The sequence below is a fragment of the Pecten maximus genome, chromosome 14 (genome assembly GCF_902652985.1).
Source record: "Pecten maximus chromosome 14, xPecMax1.1, whole genome shotgun sequence".
NCBI lineage: Eukaryota > Metazoa > Mollusca > Bivalvia > Pectinida > Pectinidae > Pecten > Pecten maximus.
This window is the reverse complement of record NC_047028.1, coordinates 22948595-22962806: the sequence shown is the minus strand read 5'-3', so window position 1 is coordinate 22962806 and position 14212 is coordinate 22948595. Positions and strand designations below refer to the sequence as shown.

Genomic DNA, 14212 nt, shown 5'->3' with positions numbered 1-14212 from the left:
CAATAACCAAAAGGCTCAGGGACTTGATATTAGGCCTATAGCATCCTGGTGTGAAGGGCTACCACGTTTGCTCAAATAAATGACCTTAACCTTCAGTCATGGTCACAAAGATCAAATAGGCTATAATCTTCAAGAGCAAATAGGCTATAATCTTCAAATGACAATAACCAACAAGCCAAGAGACTTGATATTGGGCCTGTACCATGTTGGGTGAAGGGCTACCAAGTTTGTACAAGTGAATGACCTTGACTTACATTCAAGGTCACATGGGTCAAATATGTTAAAATCTTTAAATGAAGCCTTTCAATAACCAAAAGGCCCAGGGACTTGTTATTAGGCCTGTAACCTCCTTGGGTGAAGTGCTTCCAAATTTGTTCAATTGAATGACCTTGAACTTTATACAAAGTCACATGGGTCAAATAGGCTTAGATATTTAAATAACTTCTCCTCAATGACCAAGAGACCATGGGACTTGCTGTTTGGCTTGTCTGTAGCATGCTAAGGTGAAGCGCTTCCAAGTTTATTCAAATGAATGACCTTGACCTATGTTCAAGGTCACAGGGGTGAAATAGGCTTAAATCTTTAAACAATGATTTTGTGATAGCCAAGAGTCTCCCTGATACCTGATATTAGGCCAAAAGTACCCTGGAATGAAGGACTAGAAAATGTATTGACATGAATAATAAACCTAGCCTACTCTGATATTTGGATAAAGTGGTAATCAGCATATAGTATCAGTAGAAACGACCTCAATCGTTCAACTTCAAAGTTGCTGTAGAGCCAGTTGAGCGATACAGGCCCATTGAGCCTCTTGTGTGAACAATTTAATTACTGTATGTTACATCTAATTTTCTTGATATAATATTAATCCTCTTTTTATAAAGAAATTTTTATGAAACCTGTCGTGACACAGTAACTGCCTCCAATCTTGTTCTTGAGGACCCTACATAATAATGGGGGCGAATTGAGACTGATTTAGCCCTGACAATTAAAGCTAGCTATGGCTGATTCTAACCGTAAATCTGGAGATTCTGACTATCTATATTGTCTACAGGCTGATTCTAACCGTAAATCTGGAGATACTCACTATCTATATTGTCTACAGGAATACAGAAAAACAACGAGATTTTAAGGGTTATTTGTCTTGCAAGACAACTCAAATCCTTGAGATATATTTTTTGTTTAACTGGTGTAGTCATTGGTTTGGTTTTCGATCAGTTTTGGGTGACTGATCTTGTTTCAAGATTCTATCAGTTCCAAGATGGTGATCCTGTCTAGAGATTCTATCAGACTAGAGTCTGATATCGTCCTGAGATTCTGTCAGCCTTGAGATTCTACCTTTGAAAATTGATGACCATATGTCTTCTTTGTTGCCATCTCTTTGTCAGATAGATATCTGTGTCTGCAGAAAATGTATGAACCCAAGATTAAGTTTCCCTAGATCAAAGAATTGGAGAATTGTATGGAATTTTGTATCTTCATTTTATGATTTACAGGTGGGAAGGCAAAAAATGGGGCACCCATCATGACGTTTCCTGAAAACCCTCAGCAACCCGATATAACGGATAGTGATTACAAGAAAATAGTCCACTACCTCGCCTGTATCCCACCGTAAGTACAAAAAGTAGTCCACATATTCATACACCTGAGTACTTAAACCATACTTATCCTAGCTCAAATAAGACCCTTTCAATAATGTAAAATTTTAGTACTGTATTTATTCTAGAATAAGCCCCTTCCAATTGTGATAATTTTTATTACTGTATTTATCCTTGATTAAGCCCCTTCAAATAGTGTAAAATTTTAGTACTGTATTTCTCCTTAAGTAAGCACCTTCCTATAGTGTAAAATTTGAGTACCGTATTTATCCTTGAATAAGTCCCTTCCAATAGAGTAAAATTTTAGTACCGTATTTATCCTTGAATTAGCCCTTTCCAAAAGTGTAAAATTTTAGAGTTAAAGTTAGAGAAGGTTTATTTGTGAACCACATCTAACATGATACTATATTAAGCAATGAAAAAATGATATTTTCTGGCCATTTCAGTAAATAAGTCATACCAAAGATCTATAAAGTAATTGTGTGTGATAATCTATCCACCCACTTGTAATACTTTATATTTCATGTACAACAGTTAGTTACATTCTAGTAAATACACAAATTTATTAAAAAAAAAAAAACCATAGAAGAGATGCACAGTGTTGTACAGTTTGCCTGACAATGGATTGTCTGGTATAGTGATGAGATTGTTCGTGTATCAATTCCAGCTATCGGTTGTTACACAGTTATAATGGTGGTTGGGTCTGGCCCGTACCATACATTAGTTGTTTGATATGACAACAGATTGATTGGGTCTCCCTATACATTGTTATGACTTGAGAATTGTGTTTCAGTTTTGTTTCGATGAAATAGAGGAATTCTAGATCTATTTACCAGTCTGCCAATATATCGTTAATAATTACCGCTCTGTCAGTGTTTTAGCCCCGTAGACACAATCAATGTCATTCGTTGGAGAGTTTATAGATTTTTCTGGCGGATTCTTTGCAAGAGTATCATGCACAACATGCAGGTTGTATGGAAATGTGCATTCAGACGTGAAATGTCCATATACATCTACACATGCATAAAAAAAAATAAATGCACATATACATAATACATAAACTTGCACATGGTAGAATGTATGATAATGCAAAGAGGGTCGATCATCGCTGGCCATGCAGTTTTGTCAAGCACATAGTCTATCATGCTAGCTAGGTCACAAGTCTTAATCATTTGTAAAGTGTGTATAAGTAAGAATTACAGAAAGGACTTGAATTGTGAATTGTGCCCTATATGACACAAACAACTGAATCAAGCTGTGAGTCTTAAGTATTTTCAAGTGCACTTAGTGCAACAACCGCTCCCCCCCCCCCATCTTTAGTTGTTTGAGTATACATGTACATGGTCTACATGGTTATTGATTGAGGTCATAAAGCACATATCCTGGTCTCATTCTGGTACATCAATTTTATCCGAGACACAGTTTACACATCAATAGATTTAGTCCATACGTGCCTCTGAATATTTGCTGACAGTGTGGAAAAAGTAATTAATTATTACAAAACGAATCGAAAAAACATGACATCTGAGTGAGATTTGATACAAATATTGATTTTGTATACCAGCATGTATAATATTACAGCCTTCTATTGTATGATTATTGTTGTATTGTGTATATATTTTTACCATTGTAAAAAAAAACAGATCAAGGAGTAGAGCCAACACTGTTATACTTAAGTACTGGTTTTGTAGGTTGCGATATCCCTTGTCTAGATACCACCCGATGATATTTAAGGGTGGTTCTGTAGGTTCCGATATCCCTTGTCTAGATACCACCCAATGATATTGAAGGATGGTTCTGTAGGTTGAGATATCCCTTGTCTAGATACCACCTGATGATATTGAAGGGTGGTTCTGTAGGTCGAGATATCCATTGCCTAGATACCACCCGATGATATTTAAGGGTGGTTCTGTAGGCTCCGATATGCCTTGTCTAGATACCACCCCATGATATTGAAGGGTGGTTCTGTAGGCTCCGATATGCCTTGTCTAGATACCACATGGTGATATTGAAGGGTGGTTCTGTAGGTTACGATGATATGAAGGGTGGTTCTGTAAGTTGAGATATCCCTTGTCTAGATACCACCTGATGATATTGAAGGGTGGTTCTGTAGGTCGAGATATCCCTTGTCTAGATACCACATGGTGATATTGAAGGATGGTTCTGAAGGTTCGGATATCCCTAGTCTAGATACTACCTGATGATATTGAAGGGTGGTTCTGTAGGTTGAGATATCCCTTGTCTAGATACGACCTGATGATATTGAAGGGTGGTTCTGTAGAATCTGATATCCCTCGTCTAGATACCACCTGATGATATTGAAGGGTGGTTCTGTAGGTTGAGATATCCCTTGTCTAGATACCGCCCAATGATATTGAAGGGTGGTTCTGTAGGTTGAGATATCCCTTGTCTATATACCACCCGATGATATTGAAGGGTGGTTCTGTAGGTTGAGATATCCCTTGTCTAGATATCACCTGATGATATTGAAGGATGGTTCTGTAGGTCCGATATCCCTTGTCTAGATACCACCTGATGATATTGAAGGGTGGTTCTGTGCGTTGAGATATTCCTTGTCTAGATATCACCTGATGATATTGAAGGGTGGTTCTGTAGGTCCGATATATCTTGTCTAGATACCACCTGATGATATTGAAGGGTGGTTCTGTGCGTTGAGATATTCCTTGTCTAGATATCACCTGATGATATTGAAGGGTGGTTCTGTAGGTTGGGATATCCCTTGTCTAGATACCACCAGATGATATTGAAGGATGGTTCTGTAGGTTGAGATATCCCTTGTCTAGATACCACCCGATGATATTGAAGGGTGGTTCTGTAGGTTGAGATATCCTTTGTCTAGATACCACCTGATGATATTGCAGGGTGGTTCTGTAGGTTCTGATATCCCTTGTCTAGATACCACCCAGTGATGACGTTGAAGGGCGATTGAGGAAGTAGGGACAAACCATGCAAAATAACAACAGGCTTGGGACAATTTGATATTCTTTTATTACTGTTGACTGGAGAACATCTTAAGATCTTATTTTATTTCCATTTAAGCTGTTACTGTAATTTAGGTTCGGTTTGTCCCAATATCCCTTTCCTGGATACCACTCGATAATATTGCATGGCGATTGAGGAATAGGGACAAACTAAATAGTCTATTGCAACAAACTCAGGATAAGTTGATTTTCTTTTGTTAATGTTGACCGGTTACACCCAGAATTTCGGGCTTGATCAAGAAGACACCATTTTTCTCAAAAGGTACTAAAATGCTGGGCACACATACATTACAACATATGATTAAAGTCATGTGTATATTCTATAATGTTCCACCATATTTTTTTTTAAACTAGTATACTTAATTAATAGACAGTGCTTGCCCCTGTGTTGGATCTGATTGCTGATTTTTTTTTCTATTTCCACCAAGGGCAGATAACTCATGAGATAATTTTCTGTATTTTGCAGACTTCATGAGACGGAGCTTGGTTTTGTTATTGTACTGGATAGACGACAGGCAGGATGGAGTTCGGTTAAATCCCTTCTGCTTAAAATGTCTGTAAGTATTTTTTACACCATCTAGACAGGACCTGTGGTTGAATGTTTATGTTTAATCATTCAAGAAGACATTAATATAATTTTTACATAAATCTGAACGATCAAAACATACATCAAAAAGACATGTTCCTATAAACCCAATTAAGAGTCAGTTAAAACTCAGCTACATTTCGCTGAAAAAAAAAGAAAAAAAAGAAAGATAATTAAAAACTCAAATAGAAGTCGTACAAATTACATTTATGACAAAATCACCGAATGGTAAGTTGTGTAACAGTCTGCTCACCTTGTTACTAGATTTGCATGCTGTCATATATAACTTGTAAGTAAAAAGTTCTTAATTGAATTTATGATGAAGCATTAAAAGAGCTTGATATATGTTTCAGGAATTTTTCCCCAAGCATTTACAGGTTGTTTTTTTGCTGCAACCTCACGGCTTCTTCCAGAGGGCATTTGCAGACATGAGGTCAAAATTTGTCAAAGAGGAACTAGAATTCAAGGTCAGTGATGTCTGATTTGTCTAGACGTTTGTATTCTGATTTGTCTGGACGTTCGGTTTCCGATATTTTTCTGTGACTAACCCGTCGCCATGGTAAATATTTTCTATTTCATGAAATTCATCTTAATATTTGTTTTCCTTTGAATATACATCATAAACAGTGTAGAAAAAAAAAACAGTTGAGAAGAATTCGGAAACAAATTTTTGAATTTTAAATTAATCTGACTCGATTCTCAAACCTTTAGCAATATTGATTTTGCATGTTATATATGTTGGGAGACCAACATGTCAACTAGCTTGCTTTTACTCTATAATTATTAAAGTCATATTCTCGATATGCATTTTATATAAATTGTATCCAAAACTTACAGAAATTTAATATAAACTGTTGAGCACATGCAGAGCCCTTAAAAGATATCAAAACCCTATATTGGCTTGAGTTAAAAATACTCATTGTGAAGCACAACTGAATTTTGTTATTTAAATTTGCTCTTATCGATATTCAAAGTGTTTTCCAATTTCCACTGAGTTTTAAGAAACTCTGAATTAAATGTAGTTAGAAATGGAATGGAAATGCATTCAAACCTCTCGTAGACGATATAGCTCCTGTGAAAATGAAAATCAATACCAACTGTGACATTCAATGCTTTAGTTAATGCTGCCTACAATTTAGAAATCATACATCAGTTTAGTGTTCAGTAATATGACATTTATTATTCCGATCAATGATATGATGAGTCAGGCTGCAAAAAAAAAAAAACGAAAAGAAAAATATTGTCCGAAAAAAGGGATAGTAAGATATAGTTACAAGAATTTTAAGTCTCCCTGTTCTTTTATTATTTTAAAGATCTCTGAAACATAATTACATGTGTTTTGTAAAGATCAGCCTCGATCAGCACTTCCCTTGACTTGAGGCAATCTTTTCTATCTTAGTTGTATAGCGAAAAAAAAAAAAAAAACACATTGGGTTGCCATTTCAATGGTGTTGTGCGCTAGAGTATTTTTCTCCCTTGGTAGTAATGGGAATCATGTCAGTTTCAACGCCTCTGCAGTTTCCATTGGTAACAAAATCTAGATCTGTAGGCAGGGAATATTTTATTGTCAGATAAGTCTGACTTTTTATAACCTTTTGTTTTTGTTTACATGTCAAATAATGTTTTTACATGGTTTTAGTTGGTGAAATGGATACAGTATTTATCTGTAATAATAAAATGCCTTGTAAGTTTTGGAAATTTATTTCCTAGAACCTGTTTGATGGGTTTGAATTTAATTTTTGAATATGCATGACTTTCATCTGGCCTGAATTGTGTTTCATCCGTCAGCTTGTGTCATGCACTTTTACTCTCAAATCGCTACTCCTCCTTCATACCAAATCAAATCACCTGGGAAAGGCAATCATATTTATATAAATGAGTCTGGTCCAACCCCTTAGGACAGAGGGGCGCGGACCCCAAAAGGGAACTTGGCTGAAATTGTGCTTTGAAATAGTAGTACTCCTCCTGAATGCCTTAATGGATTGCAACCAAATTTGGTCTGAAACATCATTGGGAAGGGGTATGATTCATATAAATGTCAGATGATTGTTTTAGTAAGTTTAGGATGGGTCATTTTGATTTGCATCGTTTTTGGAAGAAAATTGGTGAATTGGGATTAAATTTCAAATTTTAGGAATGTAGCTAGGATATGAAAAAAAAATAGGAAATAAAAAGTTCAATTTTCCGCCTTAATCTGAAAAAAAATCATTTAATCAATGAACAGTGGTTTTAATGTTGTTATGGTCGATATGGCAGCAAGATGTATGGTGGGCAAATGTAGCATAGGAACCCAAACGGCCGGGTTACCATGCCATTTGCCCACCATACATCGTGCTGCCATATCGACTATACTGTTCAATACTTATATTTACGTTGTCTTACCATTTTCCTTTTTCGCCTTTGTAATGTCACATGACCCACTGGTAGTTATAGCCTGAGGCACTGGGTGTTATAGGCGTATGGTGGCAACTGCCTCTTAGCATTGTGTCTATGGGAAAATGTGGAGCAAATGTAAATATACAACATGTATATCTATATTTTTTTGACATTGTGTCTGATTTGTTAATTTGAACAGGTTGTGATGTGTAATGACCCTAACCAGATGTTTGAGTATATTGACCCTAGTCAGCTGACCAAAGAGGTCGGAGGCCAGTTGGAATATGATGCTAATGAATGGACTCAACATCGAGCTGTAAGTTAGAGAATGTTGTGTTTACATTCTTCTGTAACCTTGGGTAATGTTATCTTTTCTTGGGTTAATAGATCATGAAATCAACCTCAGTATAAGGCAGTATTTTCAGAAAGTGTAGTTATTTTTATTTTGTTGTTAATCTCCCACAAGTACAATTATATATATAGCATACAACATCTTGACCTCAATTATCAGCAAAATTTCAATTAGCCCAGAAAGAGCAGCCACATTGAATTTGTAGTGTGAAGGTGGTAATTTGTCAAAAGAATATCTGTAAATGTACTGATGTGAGTTTGAAAATTTGAAAACTTGTAATCCCTCAATGAAAATTCCCAAATTTGGCAAGTATGCATGTAATTGACTATTGTGTTTTAGAAATTGGCTATAATAACATTTGCATGAACTGAGACTACATGCTGTAAGATTGGAGATATTTTTTGCAAGACTGAACGTATACACAAATCTCGGATTTCCCTGGTGCAGTGTGTCCGTAAGGGACAAATCAATACTGCTGGGAACATGGAAATCTTCCACGCGGAGTAAATAATATCTTCTCTGAGTTTTTATTGTAAACAAAGTGATAAAACATCCCCAACGCATCACGGAAATAAATATTACAGCAATTATGTATTATTTCAAGTTTCAAAATTTTTATGATTTACCAAGATCACACTTTATATCATTAAAACTGAGAATCCGTCAAAAATTTTGTGTAATTTTGACTGATGTGAAAATCTGAACATTGAGATATTGATTACATAATAGTAATTGAAGTTATTTTAAGCAACTCTAGCTGACATTTTATTGTTATCGAGTGAGGATTGACTGAAGATTTTTAAGTTACCCCTTCTCATTAGCCATGAATAGATACATTCCGATTGATTGTGTTGGATCATACTGGATATACTAACTGTTACTTGTATATGATAACCGCATTCTGCACAATTCACTGAATTTCATGCTACATGGTTGTCTGGTTATTGTTGTTCCTATTTGTTGGGGTATACAGCTTCATATCAAAGTAGTATAAAGCCAGCGTAGGCTGCAAATTTAAATAAAATAATATCATCATAAACTTCATAGCAATCTAATTAAAATCAAGATGGTCATTCTCACTATCTTACATGAACATCTAACAACATCCAATAAGGGGTCACGTCAAGGTGACCTTTTGGATTAGCCAATCAAATGACTACTTCCAGAATCTTGGAAGTGAATTTTATATGCATAGGTTGCATAATCTCTCAATTTGTTTCAAGTAATTTCGTCCTACACAGCATATAGCTATATACAGGATGTGCCGAAATGGTTTGGTTCAGATGCATGCTATGACGAAATGGTTGGCTTTAATTTCATCAACAAATAGACAATTCGCCCTGAAAGTGACATACACATATCTCAAAGGTCATCAGAATGTGACCCCATATGGGATGTTGTTAGATGTTCATGTAACGTAGTGAGAATGACCATCTTGATTTTAATTAGATTGAGTTCATAGGAAATTATAAGATAAAAAATAAACTATATCAGCTATTACTCCTTTCCTGACAGGATATAGGAAATGTTAGCCCCACACTCATACAAAATCTACTAAACCATTTAATGTAATGTTCTAACTTCAGTGGAATTTGTATATCACTGTCTATATTATAGTGGATAAGGGGGATAACTCTGTTGCTCCTGTTCTGTAAACTAACCATTTTCATTGTACATCTGTTTGTAAAATATTTATTCCTGAAGGTCAAACTTTATTTAGTGCACAATATAGACATGATATTAAAGCAGTACCACAAACTACAACATATAAACTGTATTTATCCAGTGATAAGCCATTCCTTTAGTAATTAATCCATCCATACGTTACTGCAAAAGGCCAATTATTTGTAATTTCATTTTCCTGTAAAAAACTCACACAGTGACTTGAGTCACGGAATAATGACTGTCTGGACTTGTTACAGGATATATCAGATTCTTAACTAAAATTAGAGAGATTTAAAATTTTGATAATTACGAAAAATACAAACATCTGTAGTATTCAGTGTTCTGAAGATGGATAAAGTTCTTGTATTTATATAGAACCGTAACTTAAACATAATTTAGAACATATTCTGTTAATCAAATTCATATCAAAACGATTTCCTTAATTTTGTTAAGCTATATATATATATATGAGTTTATCTATGATAATATTTTTTCAGGCTGTTGAAAAGTTCTCCACAAACAGTGAAAAAATTGCAACTGCGATTGCTGTCCTAGTGAAAAAGTTTCAGGAAATGGAGGTTCCCAATGATGTGAAAGGAACAGAGGCACTCATCCATGACCACATAATGGGCCGGAAAGAAATAATCAACGACCTTATGTCATCCGACGATCATGGGAAAACGATACTGAGCTGTATCAAGGGAGATAACCCTCGCACGCCGCTGATACATCAAACACATGTTCTCAATCTAGAGAGGTGAGATAAAAGTAACCTTTGTTTCTCATGGACTGGCTTTTCAGTGATAATTTGATGAATTTGTTAATTTTTTCCCTTCATCACAGAATAGATAGCTACTAAAAGTTTGGCTGCTAGCTTGTGCTATATAAATATCTTGGTTAAACTTTAATGTGTTGTAAGCTCCAGTTTCTCAAATATTTGAAATTCCAACAATCACCAAATGTTATAGGACAACATCTTGAAGAATACTATATCAATAAGTAAAAGAAGAGTACTCTATCAATAAATAAAATGTGAGTATCTACGTAATATATTTTCCCGAACATATAACAATAATGATATGAAATTGGACTCCAGTTTCATTTAGATTGCTTTACTCAAAATTTCATATAGGAAAGTAATTGGTATTTTTGAAAATAATTTAAAAAAAAAAAAAAAACATTGATGGTATTAGGTCCAGGTAGGTGAGACATTGTGTTTAGTTCCATTTCTTTCACTCAACTTGACAAGCCAATCTAACTCAATCTAACTCGAGAATTGCCATATGATACGTATACAATGTTTAAATCCTTGTTTTATCCAACTTTTCCAGTTGTCTGATCAGTGAAAATCATTTTTTAGCTCCTCTCTTCGAAGAAGAGTGAGAGCTTATGTCGTCACTCCGGCGTCGGCGTTGGTTTTCCAAATGTTAAATTTTTGGTGCAAGTGTTGAAAGGCATAGTAATTTATGGTAATATGGTCCCTGTGGGGGTCAAACTATCCCCTGCCGGAGTTAAACTAAAAGATTTTTTCTGAAAAAAAAACAGATTTTTGAAAATTCTTGGACTTAGAATATTTTTGTGTTAAGTTTTTGGTGCAATTGTTGAAAGGTATTAATAAATCACTTCATAATTGTACTAGGGTGCTGATAATTGGTAATAGACTCCCTCTTGGGTTAAACTATCCCCTGCCGGAGTTAAACTAAAAGATTTTTTTGGGAAAAAACCAGAATTTTCAAATTTTTGGACTTAGAATATTTCTGCGTTAAGTTTTTGGTGCAAGTGTTAAGAGGTTTTAATACATCACTTTATAATTGTACTAGGTTGCTGATATTTGGCAATAGAGTCCCTATGGAGTAAGACAATCCCTTCCTGGAGTAAAACTTTAACAAAAAATTGGATTTTTTCTTTTTAAATCTGTATTTTTTGTTTTTGTTTTTAAATCTTTGGACTTTGTGTTAAGTTTATATTGTGAGTGTTGAAAGGCATTGTAATACATGGTATTAGGTTCCCTGTGGGGGTTAAACTATCCCTTGCCGGAGTTAAACTGAAATATTTTTTTGGGGAAAAACACATTTTTTAAAAATTTTTGTGCAAATGTTGAAAGCTATTTAACACATCACTTTATGATTGTACTAGGGTGCTGATATTTGGTAAAAGAGTCCCTATGGAGTAAGACAATCCCTTCTTGGGGTGAAACTGAAAATAAAACAATGTGAAAATGCTCACAATAGACAATTTATACCGGTGTCATGTGGGATTTGTATCCCCCATAGGATAAGTACCCGGATACTAAAACAGGCCATAGGATTAGTATCCGGGTACAATATATGGCCATAGGATAAGTATCCGGATACAAATCCTATGGGGGATACTTATCTTATATGACACCGGTCCACATTTTTCAAGGGAGACAACTCTCATTAGGATAATATTTTGTCAAAAAATTGAAGAAATATGTCCAAAAGCAATTACATTTGTATTTAATATATTCATTTAATCTACGACAGCATAGCTTGTCTCCCGGATGTTTGTCAATAAATAATTTATATATATATATAAATTGTTATGTTTTGAAAATTGCATGAATTCACAAAGCAAAATCTGATCAAGTAAACAATATAAATATTATTAATGCAATTTGCGAAACCAGTCCAATTAATATATTTTAATTATTTATTGACAAACATTTGCGAGACGAGCTATGCTGTTCTCCAACAGCTCTTGTTAGTGTACATGATTTATGGTTGATACTTGTAATTTTGTTAACTAAAGATTATATTTCCTTTGTTTTATAGGTTGCTTATGCAGCTGGAAGAAACCAAATCAAACTTTGTGAGATTCTGGGAAGTGCATGAAAAACGTCTCAAACAGTCACTTCAGCTGCGACAATTTGAAGAAGAATTCAAACTAGTATGAATTAATATATTTTCAAGTAAAAACTAATTAACCCAATTTACTACGAAAATCAAATCAGAAACCCAAAATAAATGAAGAAAAATCTTAGAAATGTTTGAAATTGATTTAAAAAAGCACACATCCATTGTATGAACAAATTGCAAAATCTTCAAAAAATATTTTCTTACTTCATTTGAATCCTGGCAGGCTCTTAATAGCTTTGATTTACATATGATTACTTGTACCGGACGAATCAACGTCCTGGTTGATCTGCACTGTGTCATCCTATTGATTCACAGTTCCAGTACAGCTATGAACATCGGATTGAGGAGCTAGAGAAGGCGATGTCGGACACCGGAGAGACACTTCAACAGGTGGAGACCCTCATCAAGGATTTTCACACCTTTGAGGAGCAGGCCAAGGTAGGGTTATCTCCCTTTTCAAATGTAAAATTATAATTTCACTGTCCTCATACTACATGCTTTCATGTCACATACTGATGAAGTACATGTAGTTACTTGTCAGTGACGTTAAAAATACGAACTTGTTTTTCAGCTTAATCAGTATTTACAAGGCTAGAAATCTGTAGTCATGGGTTCGACTCATGGTGGAGCTGTTTGGAAAAAGTGACTGTGGCCATACTTGTGATGTCTGTGGTATCAAATGTTCCTCTGTTTCATGGACAGGAGGAAGAAAATGAACCTGTCGTATTACCTGAAATATTATCTCCCCTGAAAAAATCAAAAGACAACCTCCCATGACAAAATATTTTATATGCATTGTAAGAATACTTGTGTTGGACATTATGGAATATTATCACAATGATGAATTTGCACACATGCAACTGAAGACAGTATAAAGAGAAACTGTAATTAATAGATGTTCCTTCTCTTAAGATGCATGTAATAACCTTTTTGCAGAAATAATGATGAATGTTTTATATTTTTTTATAATTATGCAATTAGTAGCATGATCAACAAAAAGTGACATTAATGAGTGAAATAAATAAGTATCTGTATGTCATAATATCAGTATTTTGTGGATGAAACATTCAAGTGTAGGTAAATTACAGTAGGTAGATGGGCACATGTGGTAATTCCCAGCTTGTGGTAGTCCCCAGGTTGTGCTAGTCCCCAGTTTGTGCTAGTCCCCAGTTTGTGGTAGTCCCCAGCTTGTGGTCGTCCCAAACATGTGGTAGTCCTCAGCTTGTGGTTGTCCCCCAGCTTGTGGTAGTCCCCAGCTCCACATGTGGTCGTCCCCCGCTTGTGGTAGTCCCCAGCTCCACATGTGGTCGTTCCCCGCTTGTGGTAGTCCCCAGCTCCACATGTGGTAGTCCCCAGCTCCGCATCTGGTAGTCTCCAGCTCAACATGTGGTAGTCCCCAGTTTGCGGTCGTTCCAAGCTTGTGGAGGTTCCCAGCTTGTGGTTGTCCCCAGCTCCAAATCGTAATGTCATTCCACAATTATACAATGTACTGTGCAAGCAATTAAATCTGACCCAACAAAACTAGGTTATTATAATCTGCATAATGAGTTCTATATTGATTATGTACATGGTAATGGTACCAGTACACCAGATTAATACTTTACAGTGTTAGCCATAATGCCTTAGGTAATTGGCTAAGTTCCGATAATAAAAATAATTACAAAAAACCTTATGGCCATGCTGGATAAGGGTATGATGATGATGGTTGTGTACACAGCCCTCAGACTTATCGATAACCAGGCTATTTGATATGA

The 14212-nt window shown here is 35.4% G+C and overlaps 1 protein-coding gene across 4 annotated transcripts in view; it reads left to right on the top strand.

Moving 5' to 3' along the window:
* The window catches only part of LOC117342825 (guanine nucleotide exchange factor DBS-like), a 103255-nt gene that overhangs the window by 44739 nt on the left and 44304 nt on the right, over nucleotides 1-14212 (top strand). For all 4 annotated transcript variants that reach the window (XM_033905084.1, XM_033905085.1, XM_033905082.1 and 1 more), the window contains exons 3-9: nucleotides 1497-1611; nucleotides 5067-5157; nucleotides 5540-5653; nucleotides 7762-7878; nucleotides 10077-10336; nucleotides 12375-12489; nucleotides 12774-12896. In XM_033905084.1, coding sequence (XP_033760975.1) covers nucleotides 1497-1611; nucleotides 5067-5157; nucleotides 5540-5653; nucleotides 7762-7878; nucleotides 10077-10336; nucleotides 12375-12489; nucleotides 12774-12896 — 935 coding nt within the window. The remainder of the gene's footprint in view (nucleotides 1-1496; nucleotides 1612-5066; nucleotides 5158-5539; nucleotides 5654-7761; nucleotides 7879-10076; nucleotides 10337-12374; nucleotides 12490-12773; nucleotides 12897-14212) is intronic.